Source organism: Halichoerus grypus, chromosome 5 (assembly GCF_964656455.1).
Source record: "Halichoerus grypus chromosome 5, mHalGry1.hap1.1, whole genome shotgun sequence".
In the NCBI taxonomy this organism is placed as follows: Eukaryota; Metazoa; Chordata; class Mammalia; order Carnivora; family Phocidae; genus Halichoerus; species Halichoerus grypus.
Genome location: NC_135716.1, coordinates 81,200,232 through 81,223,594, shown reverse-complemented (window position 1 = coordinate 81,223,594; position 23,363 = coordinate 81,200,232). Strand labels below are relative to the sequence as shown.

Genomic DNA, 23,363 nt, shown 5'->3' with positions numbered 1-23,363 from the left:
AACATAAGCATAAAAACACAGAAGACTTAGGATAAAAAAACCGTGAAGGGTATAGAATGGTAAGAATAATTCAAGAACTTTGCAAAATTTCCAGTAAAGGAACTGTTAAGGCTGATGATGTTAAATAAAAAAACCTCTACAGTACTTAGGCTCCACTGAATACATTTTTTAAGTAATGTTAACAGTTTTATGTTAAAATACCCACATTTATGATACACCAGAAATTACAACTGAAAGCAACGGGGAATTTTTTGTCAAGTTTGAAAGAAGGTACATTGTTTTTAATGTTCCCCACTCCTCACAAGGTAAATGAATAAAACAGTTTGAAGACTGCTTAATTGTGACACATTCACTTAATTTAGTAATATGTGGTCATTTAAATTAGCTCAAGGTATATTTACTGACCTAAAAAGACATCCAATATGTTAAGTTTCTCTTTAAAAGTTAAGTTTCTTTTTAAAAAGCAAATTACAGTAAAGCATGCAATAATCGCATTATGTTATAAAATAAAAATTAAAATCTATATTATATGTATAGAAAAAGTTTAGAAAAGTAAAGACTATACTGTCTTAGTGTTTGTCACTGGGTAATGCAATTAGGGGAGAGGGGTTAACATATTTCCTATGCTTTTTTTCCTTGTTGAAATTTTCAAAATGAGGGGCGCCTGGGTGGCTCAGTCATTAAGCGTCTGCCTTCAGCTCAGGTCATGATCTCAGGGTCCTGGGATCGAGCCCGCATCAGGCTCCCCGCTCCGCGAGAGGCCCGCTTCTCCCTCTCCCACTCCTCCTGCTTGTGTTCCCTCTCTCACTGTGTCTCTCTCTGTCAAATAAATAAAATCTTTAAAAAAAAAAAAAAAGAAATTTTCAAAATGATATAGATCTCTTAAAACAACAAATTTAAGGTACTATTTGTAAGTGAACAGCTATACTATTGCTGTTTTTAAAGTTTCAGAACTTATCTGACCTATCCTTCTAAAATCCCATACTAGAATCATGCAGAATCCCATGCTAGAGAGTCAGATCTCAAAAGCATAGAATCTATTTTCCTGAACCCGAGCATGTGTGTACGCACCCATATTTCACACTCCCCGCCATGTCTGGCTCTGACTTCCTCAAGCTAGAAGGAAGACAAGATAGCCTGGTTCTTTCTCCCAAATTCCTGAAATACAGACTTCAGCTCTGACAGAATTAGAGACTTGTAGTTCCTTTAGTCAGCCACCACCAGAATGGATGCTCTGTCTACACTGAAAATCATTTAAATAACAGAACATGTCTGAGTGGTAAGGTGGATGTTCAGCCCATGAGAGAGGATTTAGGTGAAACCCCTGAAGACTAAAATAACCTGCTCAGAGAACCTCGAAGCCCAGAGCAACTTACCTCTCAGCTATGGTCCGCTCCCGGGTACTCTATTCTGGGAGAGACCCACCTCCCAGGAGCCATCTCCCGCCTTCTGAGGTCCCATTTAGGTCACTAGAAGGATGGAGCCTGCCATCTCCTTCTTCCCAGCATGGGCTAAGGAGCACACAAAACACTCCACCCTGCATTCTATCCTCTGTAAACAACACTATTATCATCATGCTACAATAAAAACACTAAGGAATAGGAAAATGTAAGAAAAATAAAGACATGCTACTCAAAAACCATGGATTAAGATTACAGAGCCTCATGTCAGGAAGAATTCATTTATTTCATAAACATTTAAGGATTTATTTATTTATTTGAGAGAGGGAGAGAGAGATAGAGAACATTAGCAGGAGGGGCAGAGGATGTGAAGCGGACTCAGTGCTGAGCATGGAGCCCAATGTAGGGCTCGATCTCAGGACCGTGAGATCAGACCTGAGCCAAAGCCAAGAGTCAGCCGCTTAACCAACTGCACCATCCAAGTGCCCCCATAAACATTCTTTTTTTAAGATTTTATTCTTTTAAGTAATCTCTACACCCAACGTGGGGCTGGAACTTACAACCCTGAGATCAAGAGTTGCATGCTCCAGGTGCCTGGGTGACTCAGTTAGTTAAGCTTCCAACTCTTGATTTTGTTCTCAGGGTCATGAGATCGAGCCCTGCATCCAGCTCCACACTGAGCGTGGAGCCTACTTAAGAGTCTTTCTCTCCCTCCCTCTGCCTCTCTCTCTGCTTCTCTACCCCTCCCCACCCTGCTTGCATGCTCTCTCTAAAAAAAAGAAAAAAAAAGAATTGCATGCTCTATCAACTGGGCCAGCCAGACACCCAGGAAGAACTCTTTTAATGTGTTATATGCAAATGAAAACCTCAAAAGGTTATTTGATAAAAGGATCATCAAGAACCTGTAAACAGGGCACAGAAGTACAGACTGGGCAGGTTTCTGTAGCCTCAGTGCTGTCATATACACCAGAACCCTGCCCTCACTGTGAGCTTCAAGAATGCAAGTACTAAATTAATGCTCCCTGCTATCGCCTTTGTTTCTGGGATTCTGAGACAGTGGTGCCTGTCTAGTCAAACACCCCATTGCTCTTTTGTGCAGAATGACTCCAGGTAGAACTGGACCACAGTTAACTGGGGGTGTAGGTTTTACCTACCCAGGATCTCAGATGCTTCAAGGGTTTTCTCTTCAATGAATGTGTTGTAGCACTCCAGAGCCGCCAGAAGCATGTCCATCCACTGCAGGGCAGCTCTCAGGCTGAACGACCCTTGCAGATGGAAGAGGGTGGGCTGAGCAAGGATGCCTGACAGCCGATCACAGTCTCCTCCTCCCCCCTCAAATATGTTTATGAGAAAGGAAGTATCTTTGTTCTTGAGAATATCCTTCAGCCATAAAGAAGGGGATGTATTGCCTTAAAAAAGAAACAAGATTAAAACACACATATAAATAACTTTCACATAATTAAAATTAATCTAATCATGGTGCCTAATTAAAAGTAGCATCCCCCAATAATAAAAAACAAGAATTAAAAGTCTGATATGTTAACAAACATATTCAGACCAGAACAAGACTGGCAATATCACAGTATTTCAAATATAGTTTCCATAAAAGTCCCATATAAAGTACCTACCAGAGCAATACAATGTCAGAATGATAAGGGATAATCTTTTTTTTTTTAACTATAGCAATCACAACTTGTTTCACTGTAATTACTGCCAAGAAGGTATTTCCACCAAAGCCATCCTCTTCAGTTACTTTAAACATTATAAAAATGGTTGGATACCATTTGAACAGTTATAAACATCATATCCTTTCCCTTGCCTTTTTTCTTGACAATTGTTATCCCTTTTTTTCAGGACTAATTTAAAGGATGAACACAAAAAGAGCACTGTGACTCTCAAGTTCCTATCCTACTTCCGGGTTATGTGGACCTGGCCTCTCTCATGTCCCGGTTTCCTCATCTATAAATGAGAATCCTAACAGTATCTACCTCTGAGGTTCCTACAAAGGGTAAATGAATTGAAGTAGTTAATACTTGAAATAGTGCTTAGAATAGCATCTATCACTCAGTTAAATGCAGTTTTTATTAAATAAGAGTTGAATTATGTTTTTATTTTATTTATTTTTTAAGATTTTATTTATTTATCAGAGAGAGAGAGACAGAGGCAGGCAGAGGGAGAAGGAGGCTCCTTGCTCAGCAAGGAGCCCGATGTGGGACTCGATCCCAGGACCCTGGGATCATGACCTGAGCCGAAGGCAGACGCTTAACTGACTGAGCCACCCAGGCGTCCCTATTTTATTTATTTTTTAAAGATTTTATTTATTTGACAGAGAGAGAGAGAGAGAGAGAGAGGGAGGGAGGGTGCACACACAAGCAGGGGGAGCAGCAGAGGGAGAGAGAGAAGCAGATTCCCCGCTGAGCAGGGAGCCCAATGCGGGGCTTAATCCCAGGACCCTGGGATCAATGACCTGAGCCAAAGGCAGACACTCAACTGACTGAGACACCTAGGTGCCCCGAATTAACTGCTTTTTAAAAGCATTTTTTCCTTTAGGTATTAATCATTTTCTAAACTAAAGAAAAAACATTAAATTTTATTTTGTATGCTCTGAAATCAGTGACGCTCAAAAGGTCAAATCATCCTGATTCTAATGAAGTCAGAGAAGAATTCAAAACACTAATGTATTTCTGATGTAGTAAAAAGAAGTAGTTTTCCTATTGTGTTAAAATATACCTATCACCGCTATAGAAGTAAAAGATTTAATATCATGTTTTCAGGTTTGTTTTAGGGAGAACTATTAAACATTCCATTATTTTCACTAAATATTGAAAAATAAAATAAAATAATGAGTAAAAATAATATTTAAGTTCTATATCAAATACTAGCTAAGAGTCATAGAAGAGAAAGGACAGAAAGGACAGAGAGAGACAGGTGTAGAGAAAGAAGAGGGTAAGGGAATATGCGGACCAAGAGACAGGCCTGGGAAAACACATCTGGATTGCCGGGAACCTTCCCAAATCCCTGCCTCCTTCTCACTCTCCTCCTCTGAACTATGGCTGCTGTCACCCTGGCTTTCTGTCCAACATGAGTCTCAGCAGTCAGAAGCCCCTGACACATGTCGTAGGGACATGTCTGTATACTTGTCATTATGGCCCACTGATCTAGGTGTTGCCCAGCAGCCCTGACAACAGCGTACTCTTTTAGGACACAGGACTTCTGATCTAAAAAGACACCTAACATTGTCCCTTAAAAACCACTGGGGGTGGGGCACCTGGTTGGCTCAGTTGGTTAAGCATCTGACTCTTGATTTTAGCACAGGTCATGATCTCAGGGTTGTAGGATCAATTGAGCCCTGTGTTGGGCTCCACGATGGGTGTAGAGCCTGCTTGAAATTCTCTCTCCCTCCTCCGCTCCCCACCCTCTTAAAACACACACACACACACACACACACACACACACACACACACACCACTGACGGCAGCATTGTTTACAACCAAGATATAGAATCAGCCCAAGTGTCCATCGACTGATGAGTGGATAAGGAAGATGTAGTATAAATATTATTCAGCCATAAAAAAGAATGAAATCTTGCTACTTACAATGACATGGATGGAGCTTGAGAGCATTATGCTAGGCAAGTCGGTCAGAAAAAGACAAACACCGTGTGATTTCACTCATAGGTGGAATTTAAGAAACAAACAAACAAAACAGGGGCTCCTGGGTGGCTCAGTCGGTTAAACGTCTGCCTTCAGCTCAGATCATGATCCTGGGGTCCTGGGATCGAGCCCCATGTTGGGTTCCCTGCTCAGCAGGATCTGCTTCTCCCTCTGCCCCTACCCTGCTTGTGCCCTCTCAAATAAATAAATAAAATCTTAAAAAACAAACAAACAAAAAAACCAAATGAACGTATGGGGCCAAAAGAGGCAAACCAAGGAACAGACTCTTAACTATAAAGAACAAACTGATGGTTAAAGGATCATTTAACTGGTGGTGGGGCTTAAGAGTGTACTTGACATGATGAGCACCAGGTAATATATAGAATTATTGAATTACTATACTGTATACCTGAAACTAGTATGACACTGTATGTTAACTAACTGGAATTAAAATAAAAACTTAAGGGAAAAAAACTACTGGGGGGAAAACAGAGAGAGAATGGTGGATGCAACATTGGAGGGCACAGAGGAGCATAAGTGAAGGAATGTTCATTCCTTTTATACAAAATATATATTGGCAGCAGGGCAAGGTTCATCTACTACTTGGCATCCTTTGTGTAACAGAAACAATTCTGAGAAGCAGAGTTCTACTTATTTCATTGAAAATACGTGAGGTCTCTATTGTAGGCAAGTGAGAAGAACAATAGAAATGTCTAGGATCAGTCAAGCTGACAACACTAGAAATTGTGTGGGCTGAGGGAGAGTCAGAGATCCGCCGAGGGGGGAGGTAACATCTGCCAACTAGCAGTTGCACCCATATAATATCTGGGCCAAAGTTTCATTTAAAAATAAGGAAAATATTGGGGCACCTGGGTGGCTCAGTCGTTTAGCGTGTGCCTTAGGCTTAGGTCATGATCCCAGCGTCCTGGGATCAAGCCCCGCATCAGGCTCCCTGCTCCGTGGGAAGCCTGCTTCTCCCTCTCCCACTCCCTCTGTTTGTGTTCCCTGTCAAATAAATAAATAAAATCTTAAAAAAATAAAAATAAAAATAAGGAAAACATGCCCCACCCTTCCACCCATCCAATCTTCATGGACTTTATAGGTGTATTGTAAGAATGACAACATATAAGACTAACTTTGTTAACTAAAAGCAATAAGCAAATATAAAATACTAGTGATGTTTTTTAAACAATTCTCTACATTAAAAATCCAAATACACATTACCACTTTATATATATAATTACAGTAAATAAATATAGACAAATATTTATATACCAGAAAGTATATGTAGTACTAACACAACTGCAATATATGCTATATAAATCTATGGCATATATCATCATAATACATTCCATAGTATAACAAAATATAGAATAGAATCTTCTAAGTTTTAGAACTATACCAAGTAATTGTCACTTCTTCCATGAGGAAAAAGCCCCAAAGTAGTACTCCACCCTATTTTCTAAAAAGAACTGGGTCTTCCTCATGTTTTGTAGTGTACCATGACCTTTCTTATCCAGACACCGTAGCACCTCTTGGTTCTGGACTCTTGCACAGTGCATTCCATAGGGGGAAGCCAGGGCCTCGGTCCCTCCTGAGGCACAGTTTCCCCACACCTACACTCCCAAACCTCAGTCTGGACTTAACTGGAGAAAACAGAATACATTTATTCCTGTAATAAAAAATTTAGTAATATTTCAAGTCTGTAAGTATTGTTTAATGGCTTAGTGCAATAATTATTAAAAAGCATGGGTTCATTGCTTTCCTTTAATATCACAATAATCTGAGATCATTCAGATTTAGTAGTTTAGCAATTTCTTATTAATCACATGGTGAAGTAAAACAACTGCATTATTTCACTAACTATTAACTGAATATCATGTTAACTGCACTGGTTATCCTTCTTCATTTCCTTTAAATGAGATAAAAAAGCAAAAATGTAGTAGGATAAAAAAGATACTGGGAAATTCTAAATTTACTTCCTCTATATCGTTTGACATCAAAATAGGATTTTTTTCTTTCCTTCTATAAATCTTTGATAAATGTACACCCCATAGTTTATCCTTTGTCATACAAATGATCTGTAATGATTACTGAATATACTTATCTTTTTATTAGGAACGTATTATTTGTTACACTCATCTATATAATGGAAAGGTTACATTTTAAGTAAGTATACATCTCTTTTACTACTGGTAACAGCAAAACCCATAATTTATAGGACATAAAGATCACAATACCTGGCAATAAAGGAACAAATTTATAAAAGAGTTCTATGGATTTGTGTCGACATTCTGTTTGGGGCCTCCCACAGTGGGCTAACAGCCACTGGACCACATCCAGTAAACACAATGATGCCGCAGGTGGAAATCCTCTAAATGGAGATAACACACTATATTTAATACACATGCCCCAACATTTAGCATTTAGCTAAATGTTAGTCCAGAAACCATAAACTCAATTTTGCCACACATGTAAAAACTTCATCAAAAGGCATTCAATTTATTTTTAATGTATTATCACTAGTATGCCATCAAAATGTCACAGGTTAAATATATTGGTCCTAAATGCTGCTTACCTTCATTTTTTTTTTAACTCGAGGGAAAAGTTAAAAAGTATTTCTTAAAACAACAGTACCAATATTTTCATGTTTCCTTTTCAATGTACCTTAAAACAAAGGGGGATTTGAAATCTAAAGCAATGTTTCTCAAATTGTGGTCCCTGAGCCAGCTGCATCAATATTATCTGTAAAACTTGGCAGAAAATGCAAATTCTTGGCCCCACTCCAGACCTACTGAAAGATTCTGGGGGCAGGATGCAGCAACCTATGCTTTAACAAGACCTCCAGGTAATTCTGATGCATGTTTCAGTTTGAGAACCAATGATCTAGAGAGGTCAAAAGTTAACAATAGGATCTGAAGGGATCAATTTTAAAACAACAGAGAAAATATTAATTTCTAATTTACATGTGCCAATGCTTCTGCAGAGTGGTAGCAGCCAGCAGACTCCCTAGACACCCTGCACAGATCTGGAGGGGCTGATGCATGGCACACCCCATCCTTCTGGAGAATAAGACCTTGCTAGAATGGAATTAACAGTCAAGACTGGATACCACTGGTTAATAAGCCTGCTTTGGCTTTGGGTAGCTTCATTTCATAATTCTGTAATTCCATGGCTGTCAAAATGCTACTATTTCAATATTTCAGTTTTTATATTTCAAATTTACCCCATAATAGCTCATGCATTTTCTAGTCAAATAATTCCACACCAAATTTGTATTCAAAATTAGTGCAGATAAAATGTGTTACAAATTTATACCTTAAACCAAGCATTTTCAAACACAAAGCTTTTTAGTGTCCTGGAAATTGACTATTTCCACGCATTCCTTGTTTAGAAAATTGATTCTTTATGCTTCCACACATTCCTTCCAAATTCTTTTACTAACTGAGAATTGGTTTTATGTTGGAAAAAATAAAATAAAAAAGGGAAGCAATTAGCACCTACCGTGGCCTACGTCGCTTTTTTACTTTGTTTAAAGATACATACTTCTCTTCAATGATACGCCTTAGGTGATCAATGGCATCACAACATTGTTGAATTGTACCTGTTCTCGAGTATAAAAATATATTTCCAAAGGAGATAAATAGCTAATTATTATTAATAAAATAGCATTATAAGTTTATTGACCTAGTTTTTTAACTAACTAAAAAGGTAATTTTACAATAGAGTTAATATTGTTTCATCCCTCAGAATGCAAATTTTAAATAAATGATTTATATTGTCCCAAAACAGAAACAAAACCCACATTTAAGATTGCAGGATAGTATAGTGCACATGCACAAACACACTCACAGCAATACTGCACCTAATGAGAAACTGCTCCACCGGTCCCCAGCCAGCCAAAGCACAGCCTCACATAATGGATTTGAGGTGGAAGAGACTCTACGGGTATTACAAAACTCACATACCAGGCCAGATCCTATTTACCTCAATTTAAGCCTATTATTTAAGGGGTATAAATTCCTTGACCTCCCCTTGTTCTTATGTAGGTTAAGCCATTCGATAGCTTAATAATATAGCCACTGTAGGAGAACCAAAGTAAATTAGTAAAACCATCCACAGACATCTCGGGTTATTTAGGAAAGGAGCCTTACAGAACTTGAGTTCTGTAACCGAGAAAAAGTTTTCTTTTTATGCTTTGAAAATATGGCAGTGATTTTTAAAAGTTAAGTTTCACTTGTTGAGAAAATTCACCTATATAAGCTGTTAAGATAAACAATTTTAAGCTCTTTGATGACAAGAGCTAAATTTTAAGCATTTTTACCCATAGCAGGCTATCAACATGAAGAGTAATAGAGCTCAACCTGTCTTTTGAAAAAACAAACAAAATAAAATCTGGATAAGTGAAAGAGCATTCTGCCACACACAGCTATGTGACCTAGATCAGTCGCTTGTGTTCTCTGGGGAAGATGTCTAAGAAGACTTCTAGCCCAGAAATTCCAGGATGTTCATAATACCTGCTAGACAGAATTTAATTGTAAAGACTACCATTTATTACTCTCTTAGCTAATTTAAGTCTATGTCTGACTTATTATTTTGTATTATTTCTTAATTATGGTCAAAACAGCTTTATCACAATCTTGTAATGAGATCTATTTTCCACGTTTCAAATTGTCATCAGTGAGACACTGGCCACATCTCAGTGGTTATCATACCCAGCTTTCTTTACATGGTGCAATCGTACATTCTCACATTTCGTGTCATCACAGTAACTGGCTGGCTTCACTGGAGCTGCACAATAAAACTGTCCCACCTGCCCTGGGCAGGATCTCTGACCAGCCAGGGGTCAAGCCCAGTGGCCACCAAGGGCACTCCCTGGAAAATCTGTGGGCCTTAGAGGAGGTGGGCATTGAAGGGGCACCAGAGGGGCATATCTCATATCTCCCCTTCACACTTACCATCCTAAATGGGAGATGAGAGAAAAGAAAACACCACCTTATGAGAGAACTACTTGAGGCTTAACCCCTGAGTGGAAAAGCTCTTATAGATTTGTCAGGCAAACAGAACTGGTGTGCAAACAAAAAGCTCAGATAAGACCTACCTAAGGATTTCTCATCTGTGTGTGCTAAGGCCAGACTTTCCAGATATGTAACCAATGCTTCAAACACAAACTGTTCTACCAAAGACTCTTCTTCCCTGTAAAATAAAGAATATTGAACCTCACCTAGGAAAACAATAAAGCAGGAGTGACAAGGGAAAAAAGTAATGTTATCAAAGAACACATAAATTAAACTTGTTTTAAAAAAAAATGGCTCAAATGTTTTGAAACATAAAGCAACCTAAAATACTTCTCAAAGAAAACTTCAAGAGCAGACCAAAAAGTACATAAACCAAGAGACAACAGTGGCTTTTTCTGTGCACACAAGTACCCTTCCATCTGTAGAACTGCTCATAGCACATAAGCTCTGAACCACTGTTCTGACCACACTTCCACACACCTCATTAAGATTAATAGAAAAGGTCTCACACCACATCCATATTCTTTCAGAATAAAAGAATTTCAAGAGCTCTCACCCTATCCAAAAGTCAGTCAACACCAACAGTAAACGCTAAGCCTTCTTACAAGCACATCAGGCACATGAAAATAATTAATTCAATCAACAATGTCTGTGGACCATCTTCTTATATAGAGTAAACTCATGGGTGGGTGAAGGGCAGAGGGCAGATCTCTCCCTCGAAAATCTGTTCCTTAATAACACAGGACAGCAAATGATTAAGTATAAAATAACAGGGCTAGGTACTAAGTCTCAGAGGAGTTCAGAGAATAGCGTAAGTTGGAAGTTCTACTTGTGTGATGAAGTGCTGGGTCACTGCACGGCCCACGGGAAGGAGTGCATTCCTGGAACAAACAGAACTGGAGTGAGGTGCTGGAGGACGGAGAGCACTTAGAACAAGAATTACAAACTGGTGCTTGGTTTGGCAGGAATACTGTCCCAGTTTCTTTTTTTTTAAGTTTGAATCCTGGGAGGGGCAGGGCCTGTCAGAGTTCCACAAGCTCCACATCTCCCCTAGTGTCACACACCTCGATCTGACACTGAAAATAAAGGACATTCCCCATAAATGTGTGGTATGGGCAAAGACATGGAGGCAAGATGAAAAACACAGGAGACACCAAGCAAACCGGCAAAGCTAGAAGAAAAGGTTCACTTGGAAGAGCAGTTTGTGATGAGATTGCAAAAGTTGGGGTGTGGGGGGTCTTGAAAGGCCAGGCTGAGCATAATAGTTTTTAGCTTATGTATCAACACCAACTAAAATAGGTAATTAGAGAAATGACATGACAAAATGATGCCCTAAAACTGTGCTTCCAAAGAAAGGTGTACAAAACAGTTCATTAGCATGCAGAAAGGAAACAAGAGAACTCCTATCTATAGTATTCAACATGCAAGATCTCAAAAAATTTATCACTCATGCACCTTTTCTCAAAAAGCCACTTCGAATGTGATCCAACAAATCAATAGTATCCAAAAAGGAAGACAAGAGAGGAAAAGGAAACAAAAGATCAAACACAGGGAAGAAGTACAGAGGACATCCAAGAGGAGAGGCAAGGAGACCCAGACTTGACAGGTGAGCAAGGATCCAAAAAAGAGACTTGTTAAAGCTGTCTCCACCAAAACACCACAGTACGGATTTTTCAACCTATAAAGAAGAAAACCTAAATTCCTCTTAATCTGGCCTACCACAATCAGGTAAAGTTCTTCTCCTGTCCATGTTCAATCTGGAGCAGCTGACAGTGCTCATTTATCCCACAAGAGAATTTTCCTTTGACATGCTCCTGACACATGGGGGTGGACCAATGGGAACTGAGATGCAGAATTTAAAGGGCAGTCCACACTCTCAGACAGTATTTCTCCCAGATGTCAGTTGTAGTCTACTTCACACCATTCTGGAGAGCTCTGCTTCCCAAAACTAACATGAACCTTGTCACTCTAATTCCTTGGAATGCACTTCTGTGATCTTTCATGGAAGCTGAAACCAGTCTCCACTGAACAGAATATCCCAGGATACTTCACCTAACAGCGATAACACTGACCTTTACTGCTTTCCAAAATCCAAAAGTATATCATTTAGGGTATATACATACAAAATGAAACAAAAACAAACAAGGGAATAAGTAACGTAAAGAAAGAATGATTAGTTCAGAGCAGAGGAAGGTCTGAAATATTGAAAATACTCCATTTCTTAACCTAGGTGGTGAGTATACAAAAACTTGTTTTATTATCATTCAAGAAACTTTACAGAGTTTTTTTTTAACCTGAGGCATACTTGACATATAACATTATATTAATTCCAGGAGTACAACATAACTCTGCATTTGTATGTTACAATATGATCACCACAATAAGTCTAGTTAACATGGATCACCATACAGTTACAAAATTTTTTTCCTTGTGATGTGAACATTTAAAATCAACTGTCCTAGCAACTTTTAAATATGCAATACAGTATTATTAACTATGGTCACCATACTGTACTGTATAGGCACACCTCAGAGATCTTACCAGTTTGGTTCCAGGTGACCAAAATAAAGCAATTATCTCAAAAAAGGGAGTGAAGTGAATTTTTTGGTTTCCCAGGGCATATAAAAGTTATGTTTACACTGTACTGTATATTAAGTGCACAACAGTATTATGTCTAAAAAATGTACATACCTTAATTAAAAATACTTTATTGCTAAAAAATGCTAACCATCTTCTGAGCTTTCAACAAGTCATTATCATTTTGCTGGTGGAGGGTCTTGCCTCGATGTTGATGGCTGGTGTTGACTAATCAGGTTTGTGGCTGCTCAAGGTTGGGTGGCTGTGACAATTTCTTCAGATAAGACAACAGAGAAGTTTGCTGCATAGATCAACTCTTCCTTCCAGACCCAATTTCTCTAAAGCATGTGATGCTATTTGGTAGCATTTCACCCACAGCAGAGTCTCTTTCAAAATGAAATCAATCCTCTCAAACCCTGCCACTGCTTTATCAACTAAGTTTATACAGTATTCTAAATCCTTTATCATCATTTCAACAATCTTCACATAATCTTCAACACAAGTAGATCCCGTTTCAAGAAACCACTTTCTTTGCTCATCCATAAGAAGCAACTCCTCATCCATTAAAGTTTTGTCATGAGATTGCAGCAATTCAGTCACACCTTCAGGCTTCACTTCTGATTCTGGCTCTCTTGCTCTTTTCACATTTGCAGTTACTCCCTCCATCGAAGTCTTAAACCTTTACCTCAAAGTCATCCATGAGGTTAGAATCAACTTCTTCCAAACTGCTGTGAATGTTGATGTTTTGACCTCTTCCCATGAATTATGAATGTAATTAATGGCATTTAGAATGGTTAATCCTTTCCAGGTTTTCAATTTACTTTGCCAGATTCATCAAAGGAATTACTCTCTATGGCATCTATAGCATTATGAAATGTATGTCTTAAATAATAAGATTTGAAAGTCAAAATTACTCTTTGATCCATTAACTGCAGAACGGACACTGTGTTAGCAGGCATGAAAACAAATAATCTCATGATATCTCTCCATCAGAGCTTTTGGGTGACCAGGTGCATTGTCACTGAGCAGTAATATTTTGAAAGGAATCTTTGTTTCTGAGCAGTTCTCAACAGTGGGCTTCAAATATTCAGTAAACCAGGTTGTAAACAGATGGCTATCATCCAGGCTTTGTTGTTCCACTTAGAGAGTACAGGCAGAGTAAATTTAGCATAATTCTGAAGGGCCCTAGGATTTTCGGAATGGTAAATCAGAACTGGCTCTAACTTAGTCACCAGCTATATTAGCCTCTAACAGGAGTCAGCCTGTCCTTTGAAGCTCTGAAGCAAGGCACTGACTTCTCTCTAGCTATGAAAGTACTAGATGGATTATTCTTCCAGTAGAAGGCTGTTTCATCTACACTGAAAATCTGTTGCTTACTGTAGGCACCTTCATTAATTATCTTAGCTAGATCTTCTAGATAACCTGTTGCAGCTTCTATATCAGCACCTGCTGCTTCATCCTGCACTTTAACGTTATGAAGACAGCTTCTTTCCTTAAACCTCATGGATCCTCTGCTAGCTTCAGACTTTTCTTCTGCAGCTTCCTTACCTTCTCACTGCATAGAACTAAAGAGAGTTAGGGCCTTGCTCTGGATGAGGCTTTGGCTTAAGGGAGTTTTATGGCTGGTCTGATCTTCTATCCAGACCACTACAACTTTCTTCATATCAGCAATAAGTCTGTTTCACATCCTTTTCATCCATGTGTTCACTGGAGTGTCAGCTTTATTTCCTTCAAGAACTTCTCCTTGGCATTCACTACTTGTCTAACTGGTGTAAGAGGCCTAGCTTTTGGCCTATCTCGGCTTTTGATATGCCTTCTGCACTAAGCTTAATCATTTCTAGTTTCTGATTTAAATTGAGAGATGTGCAACTCTTCCTTTCACTTTAAAACTTAGAGGCCATTGTAGGGTTATTAATTGGCCTAATTTCAAAACTGTTGTGTCTCAGGGAATAGGGGGGCCCGAGGAGAGGGAAAGAGATAGGGGAACAGCCAGTTGGTGGAGCAGTCAAAACACACACATTTATCAATTAAGGTCATTGTTTTATATGGGAGCAGTTCATGGCACCCCAAAACAATTACAAGAGTTATATCAAAGATCACCATCAGAGATCACCATGCCAAATACAGGAATAATGAAAAAGTTTGAAATAATTTAAGAATTACCAAAACATGACTTAGAGATACAAAGTGAGTAAATGTTGGAAAAGTAGTGCCTACTCAAAGTCAATTTGTAAAAAATGCAGTATCTGTGAAGAGCAATAAAATGAAGCACAATAAGGGATGCTTGGTGGCTCAGACGGTTAAGCATCTGCCTTCGGCTCAGGTCATGATCCCAGAGTTCCGGGATCGAGTCCCGCATCGGGCTCCTTGCTCAGCAGGGAGTCTGCTTCTCCCTCTGCCCCCCCCATCTTCTCTCGCTCACCCTCTCTCAAATAAATAAATAAAATCTTTTTTAAAAAATGAAGCACAATAAAATGAGGAATGTCTGTACACCCCTATGACTTATTTATTTCATAATTGGAAGTTTGTACCTTTTGACCAGTCACCCATTTTGCCTACCTCTCTTCCCAGCCTGTGGCAACCACCAATCTCTTCTCTGTATCTTTGAATTTTGTCTTTTTTTTTTTTTTTTAAGATTTCACAAATAAGTAAGACCATAGGTATTTGTTTTTCTCTGACTTATTTTACTTAACATAATGCCATCAAGGTCCATCCATGTTTTCACAGATGGCATGATTTCATTCTTTTTTTCACAGCTGAATAATACTCCATTGTATACATATACCACATTTTCTTTATCCATCCATCCACTGATGGACACTTTCCATATCTTGGCTATTTTAAATAATGCTGCAATAATCGTGGGGGTGTATACATCTTTTTGAATGTTTCATTTCCTTTGGATAAATACCCAAAAGTGGAATTGTTGGATCATATGGTACTTCTATTTTTAATTATTGAGGAACCTCCATACTATTTTCCATAGTGGGTCTGTCAATTTGCATTCCTATCAACAGTGCACAAGGGTTCCCCTTTTTCTACATCCTTGCCAACATTCGTTATTTCTTGTCTTTTTCATAGTAGCCATTCTAACAGGCATGAGGTGATATCTCCTTGTGGTTTTGATTTGCATTTCCCTGATGATTAGTGATACTGATCACCTTCTGTCACCTTTTCATTTTATTGGTGGTTTCCTGTGCCATGCAGGAGCTTTTAGTTGATACAGTCCCACATATTTATTTTTGCTTTTGTTGCCTTTGCTTTTGGAATTAGAACCAAAACATCATTGCCAAAACTGATGTCAAACAGCATACCACCTATGTTTTCTTCCAGGAATTTTATGGCTTCTCAGGTCTTACATTCAAGTCCTTAATCCATTTTGAGTTAATTTTTGTGTATGGTGTAACATACTAGTTTAGTTTCATTCTTTTGCATGTGGCTGTCCAGTTCTCCCAACACCAGCAGGTAGTAAAGAGACTGTCCTTTCCCACTGTTTATTCTTCGCTCCTGGGTCAAAAATTAATTGACCATGTTTGCATGAGTTTATTTCTAGGCTATTTTGTTCCATTAACCTGTTTTATGCCAATACCACACTGTTTTGATTACTACAGCTTTTGTAGTATAGTTTGAAATCAGGGTGCATGATGCCTCCAACTTTGTTCTTCGTTCTCAAGATTGCTTTGGCTCTTCAATGTATTTTGTTGTTCCACACAAATTTTAGGATTGTTTGGTTTCTATGGAAAATGCCATTAGAATTTTGATACAGATTGCACTGAATATGTTGATTGCTTTGAGGAGTATGGACATTTTAACAATATAAATCCTTCCAATACATGAGCATGGTTTATCTTTCCACTGATTCTTCAGTTGCTTTCACCAATGTCTTATGGTTTTTAATGTATAGGTCTTTCATCTCCTTGGTTAAATTCATTCCTAGATATTTTATTATTCTTTTTGATGTGATTATAAGTGGGATTGTTTTCTTAATTTCACATCCTGATAACTGGTTATTAAAGTATAGAAATGCAATAGATTTGTATATATAGATTTTGTGTCCTACAACTTTACTGAATTCATTTATTAGTTGTAATAGTTTTTTGGTGAAGTCTTTAGGGTTTTCTATATATAATACTGTGTCATCTGAAAATTGTGACAGATTCATACATATGTTTTAAACACTCTTCTGTACATATAAGTTTCACAATTTTAAAAAGCTAAAAAAAAAATAACATAGTGGCTTCAAACTCTAGTCAATTTTCATATAAATGTGCACATGTACACATATACACATACACAGTTTCCTATCCATCCATCCATCCTTCTCTATCATCTATCTTACTTTTACAATTGTTCCTTCTTCTTTATCATAACTGTCATTTCATGAGAGAACTATCTGGACCAAACAAAGTCAGGTTCCTCATTATAAGATTACTTGTAATCATCTACTACTACTTAAAAGAACTGATTTCAGCAACAAGTTTTACAATTATCTATGTGATTAATTATTATCTATCTCTTTTTTTAAATGTAATCCTCATGAATGGCTGTATCTGTTTATCATCAGCATTTGGCACAGTGCCTGGCACATAACATTCTTAATAAGTAACAATAAATGAATGAACAAACACTACTACAACCTTAGGTCAGGGACTAATGATTCTTTTTTTTTTTTTTTTTTTGGATTTCTGAAACAACCCCTTCACTGGTGTCCTGGCCTTGTCTTATATCACTCAGATCTACTCTCCATATAGCTATGGGCAGGTGGATTTTAGGAGGAAATTTAAACATGCAGCTCTCTTCTCCCAAAACTCCAGGAACTTGTTGTCACTAGAAGTAACCTATGTTTTTTAACAATACAAACAAAGGCTCCAGGCCAGTCTCACTATGCTCCCTTTCAAACTTCCAACTCCACAGTCAAGGAAAATAGTATGTCTTCATCTCCTTATATAACATCCTATTTTTTATCTCTACCCCACTTCTTTAATCTGAAATGCTTTGGCTGATTTATTTATCCTTTAAGCTTCATCTAAGTATAAACACTACAGGAAGACTTCTTTAACCTACTCAAGCTGGCTTAGATACTCCTCTTCTGTGCTCCAAAGATTATGTCTTCTGTTGCATTTAAAAGACTGTTGTGGTATTATGTTTGTATGTATTTCTCAGTAGTTTCTGAGCTTCCTGAATGCGAACTGTATTTTAATTCATTTTTTAATCCCCAGAAAATAGCACAGCATCTGACACATAATAGTTAACTAAATGCCTGATATACGAATACATGGATACATAAACAGCACTTTTCACAATCACTACTAAAAATTTCAAGAACTTATTTTATATTCTTCCCTGTCATATGGCTTACTTACCTGAATTCCCTATAGATATTATTAAAGGCAAGTGATGCTCCTAGCCTCTTGAAAGCATTAGGGTGAAGGGCAAAGCTGTACAGTCGCTTGAAAAGCGATTTGGTGTTTACTGGACTTTTTTCCTGCTGCTGTGGTGTTGTCTGCTTAATGGACCATTTGAGGAATTCACGAATACACCGACCACAAAAATCTCTTAAAGTACTGTCAACAGGGTGTACAATTCCATCCTAAAACAAAACATAAGATGTCAACTGAACACCCTGGTCTTTTCTGAGTATAACTACAGTATGTTGTGAAAATTAATTTAGAGCACTATTCAAGAAAAAATAAGCACAAGTAAAACCAATCAGATTGTTTAGAAACTAAACTCTAATAACAATGTCCTTTTGACATAATGAAAACACTTTCTTTCCAAAAAACTAAGAAACGGGACACCTGGGTGGCTCAGTCAGCTGAGTGGCTGCCTTCAGCTCGGGTTATGATCCCAGGGTCCTGGAATCAAGCCCCACATCGGGCTCCCTGCTCAGCGAGGAGCCTGCTTCTCCCGTCTGCTGCTCCCCCTGCTTCTGCTTGCTCTCTCCCTCTCTGCCAAATAAATAAAATCTTTAAAAAACAAACAAAAAACTAAGAAACTGAAAAATCCATGAGAAAAAGAAAGACTGTTTTAATTATGTAGTAACAAAATTTCTTCCTTTCCCTGAAGAAACCCAATGGCTATATCCTAAAAGTTTCTCTGGTGATTTTACCTTATAACAGTATTTGAGATGCTTTATTGAGGTTAAAGAAAATAAGATCCTTCTGGGTTCCAAGAGAACTGTAATGCTACATAAAGAAAAATCATGGGGGAGAAGCAAGATGGCGGTGGAGGAGGAGACCTAAATTTCGTCTGGTCCCAGGAATTCAGCTAGATAGGTATCAAAGCATTCTGAACACCTACAAGCTCAACAGGAGATTGAAGAATAGCAGCAACTCTCTGAACAGAAAAATGACCACTTTATGGAAGGTAGGATGTGCGGAGAAGTGAATCCGAGGCGATATTCGGGAAGATAAATGGCGGGGGGAGGGAGCCTCCGTCAGCCGCTACCAGCAAGTGATAGAGCAGTGGGGCACAAAATCGGAACTTATAGAAGTCAGCTCTGATGAGGGACATGACTCCAGTGACTAAGCGGGGGGTGGAATCCTTGCTGGGACAGTGTGGTCTCAGGACCCTCGGGGTCACAGGAAGACCAGGGGTGCCTGAGTGTGGCAGAACTCCCAGGTATCAGAGCAGGGAAACCGGCTGCACAGACGGAGGCGAGGAGTGGGCTCTCAGCTCAGAGTTGCCATAAACCGTGATCCGCGGCACAGTCGAGCCACTGCTCTTCCAGCAGGGACCCAACAAGCGGCAGATCCGGGGAGACTCCCCTTCCTCCCCGGGGAGGAGCGGCGCGGGAGCGCACTGCAGGGATCTGCTGGGTTTGGAGACTGCACACTGGGTCGTGTGCCAGAGATAGAGATGCTCGGTCACAGGCCGGGTAAGCACGGAGTGCGGCCAGAGACCGGGGAGACGGGAGTGATTGACTGCTTTTCTCTGGGGGCGCACTGAGGAGTGGGGCCCCAAGTTCTCGGCTCCTCCAGCACCAGAGATCGGGAGACTGCCATTTTCACTCTCTCTGTCCAAAGCTGTAGAGAAAGCTTTCAGGGAATAAAAGCTCCCGAGAGCAAACCTGAGCAGATTACTTAGTCCCCCCCGGGAAGGGCGGGGCAATTCAGCCTCGGGCAAAGACATTTGGGAACCATGGCAACAGGCCCCTCCTGCCGAAGATCAGCAAAAACATCCAGCCAAGACCAAGTTTACAAATCAATGAGAACCGCAAAACTCCAGAGCTAGGGGAATACAGCACATAGAAATCATGGTGCTTTTCCCATGATTCTTTAGTCTTCCATATTAATTTTTAAAATTTTCTTTATTTTCTATTTTTTTAAAATTTTTCTTTCATTTTCTTTTTTTTTTTTTTAAAGATTTTATTTATTTGACAGAGAGACACAGCGAGAGAGGGAACACAAGCAGAGTGAGTGGGAGAGGGAGAAGCAAGCTTCCCGCTGAGCAGGGAGCCCGATGCGGGGCTCGATCCCAGGACCCTGGGATCATGACCTGAGCCGAAGGCAGACACTTAACGACTGAGCCACCCAGGCGCCCCTTTTCTTTCATTTTCAACCAACAACTTATCAATTCCTTTTTATTTTTATTTTTTTAAAGATTTTATTTATTTCACAGAGAGATAGCAAGAGCAGGAACACAAGCAGATGGAGTGGGAGAGGGAGAAGCAGGCTTCCCGCCGAGCAGGGAGCCCGATGTGGGGCTCGATCCCAGGACCCTGGGATCATGACCTGAGCCAAAGGCAGACGCTTAACGACTGAGCCACCCAGGCGCCCCCAATTCCTTTTTAAAAATCTTTCTTAATTTTCCTTTTTACAACCATATTCTATCCCTTCATTGTATTTAACCTTATCTTTTGTATATATATACGTTTCTCTTTCTTTAAAATTTTGGGATACAGTTTCCTCTCACAGACCAAAATATACCCTAAATCTCTAGTGTATGGCTTTGTTCTAGTCTCCTGCCTGATCACATTTTTTTTTAAAATTTTTCTTCTTTCTTTTTTCAACCAACTTCTTATCAATTCCTTTTTAAAATCTTTAATTTTCATCTTTACAGTCATATTCCATCACTTCAACGTATTTACTCTTATTTTTGTATATACATAAGTGTTTTATTCTTTAAAGTTTGGGGAGGCACTTTATTCTTTTTTTTTTTTGGGGAGGCAGTTTATTCTAATAGACCAAAATACACCCAAAATCTAGTGTGTGGCTCTGTTCTATTCACCAGCCTGATCATATTCTTTTTTTTTTTCTTTCCCTTTTTTTTCCTTTCTTTAACCCTGGTTTTGGGTCTCTTCTGATTTGTTTAGTGCATATTTTTCTGAGGTCATTGTTACTCTTTTGGTATTTTGCTCTCTCATTCATCTATTCTTATCTGGACAAAATGACAAGATGGAAAAAATCACCTCAAAAAAAAAGAACAAGAGGCAGTACCAACTGCCAGGGACCTCCTCAATACACACATTACTACGATGTCGGACCTAGAGTTCAGAATGATGATTTTAAAGATACTAGCTGGGCTTGAATAAAGCATGGAAGTTATTAGAGAAACCCTTTCTGGAGAAATAAAAGAACTAAAATCTAACCAAGTCAAAATCAAAAAGGCTATTGAGATGCTATCAAAAATGGAGACTTAAACTGCTAGGATAAATGAGGCAGAAGAGAGAATTAGTAATAGAGAAGACCAAATGATGGAAAATAAAGAAGCTGAGAAAAAGAGAGATAAACAACTACCGGATCACGAGGGCAGAATTCGAGAGATAAGAGATACCATAAGATGAAACAACATTAGAATAATTGGGATCCCAGAAGAAGAAGAAAGAGAGAGGGGGGCAGAAGATATATTGGAGCAAATGTTAGCAAATGTTCCCTAATTTGGGGAAGGAAACAGGCATCAAAATCCAGGAGGCACAGAGAACCCCCCTCAAAATCAATAAAAATAGGTCAACACCCCGACATCTAATAGTAAAACTTGCAAGTCTCAGAGACAAAGAGAAAATCCTGAAAGCAGCTCGGGACAAGAGCTCTATAACCTATAATGGTAGAAACATTAGATCGGCAGCAGACCTATCCACAGAGACCTGGCAGGCCAGAAAGGACTGGCATGATATATTCAGAGCACTAAACGAGAAAAATATGCAGCCAAGAATACTATAACCAGCTAGGCTGTCATTGGAAATAGAAGGAGAGATAAAAAGCTTCAAGGACAAACAAAAACTAAAGGAATTTGCAAACACGAAACCAGCCATACAAGAAATACTGAAAAGGGTCCTCTAAGCAAAGAGAGAGCCTAAAAGTAACATAGGCCAGAAAGGAACAGAGACAATATACAGTAAGTCACCTTATAGGCAATACAATGGCACTAAATTCATATCTTTCAATAGTTACCCTGAATGTAAATGGGCTAAATGCCTCAATCAAAAGACACAGGGTATCAGATTGGATTAAAAAGCAAGACCCATTGATATGCTGTCTGCAAGAGACTCAATTTAGACTCAAAGACACCTCAAGATTTAAAGTGAGGGGGTGGAAAACCATTTACCATGCTAATGGACATCAAAAGAAAGCTGGGGTGGCAATCCTTATATCAGACAAATTAGATTTTAAGCCAAAGACTATAATAAGAGATGAGGAAGGGCACTATATCATACTTAAAGGGTCTATCCAACAAGAAGATCTAACAGTTTTAAGTATCTATGCCCCTGACATGGGAGCAGCCAATTATATGAGCCAATTAATAACAAAATCAAAGAAACACATCAACAATAATACAATAATAGTAGGGGACTTTAACATCCTCCTCAGTGAAATGGACAGAGCATCTAAGCAAAAGATCAACAAAGAAATAAAGGCTTTAAATGACACCCTGGACCAATGGACTTCACAGATATATTCAAAACATTTCATTCCAGAGCAACAGAATACACATTCTTCTCTAGTGCCCATGGAACATTCTCCAGAATAGATCACATCCTAGGTCACAAATCAGGTCTCAACTGGCACCAAAAGACTGGGATCATTCCCGGCATATCTTCAGACCATGATGCTTTGAAACTAGAACTCAATCACAAGAGGAAAGTTGGAAAGAACTCAAATCCATGGAGGCTAAAGAGCATCCTACTAAAGAATGAATGGGTCAACCAGGAAATTAAAGAATTAAAAAAAATCATGGAAACAAATGAAAATGAAAACACAACTTTCAAAATTGTTGGGATGCAGCAAAGGCAGTTCTAAGAGGAAAGTATATAGCAATACAAGCCTTTCTCAAGAAACAAGAAAGGTCTCAAATACACAACCTAACCCTACACCTAAAGGAGCTGAAGAAAGAACAGCAAAAAAGCCTAAACCGAGCAGAGTATGAGAAATAATAAATTTCAGAGCAGAAATCAATGAAATAGAAACCAGAGGAACAGAACAGATCAACAAAACTAGGAGCTGGTTCTTTGAAAGAATTAATAAGATTGATAAACCCCTGGCCAGACTTATCAAAAAGAAAAGAGAAAGGACCCAAACAAATAAAATCATGAATGAAAGAGGAGAGATCACAACCAATACCAAAGAAATACAAATAATTATAAGAACATATTATGAGCAACCATATGCCAGCAAATTAGATAATCTGGAAGAAATGGATGCATTCCTAGAGATTTATAAACTACCAAAACTGAACCAGGAAGAAATAGAAAACCTGAACAGACCCATAACCAGTAA

At 38.8% G+C, this 23,363-nt stretch overlaps 1 protein-coding gene across 7 annotated transcripts in view; it reads right to left on the bottom strand.

Moving 5' to 3' along the window:
- PRKDC (protein kinase, DNA-activated, catalytic subunit) overlaps positions 1-23,363 on the bottom strand; it is a 247,069-nt gene that overhangs the window by 169,360 nt on the left and 54,346 nt on the right. For all 7 annotated transcript variants that reach the window (XM_036094045.2, XM_078072404.1, XM_078072405.1 and 4 more), the window contains 5 exons: positions 18,012-18,238; positions 10,155-10,249; positions 8,558-8,657; positions 7,294-7,427; positions 2,555-2,809 (listed from right to left, as the gene is read on the bottom strand). In XM_036094045.2, the coding sequence (XP_035949938.2) occupies positions 2,555-2,809; positions 7,294-7,427; positions 8,558-8,657; positions 10,155-10,249; positions 18,012-18,238 (811 nt within the window). The remainder of the gene's footprint in view (positions 1-2,554; positions 2,810-7,293; positions 7,428-8,557; positions 8,658-10,154; positions 10,250-18,011; positions 18,239-23,363) is intronic.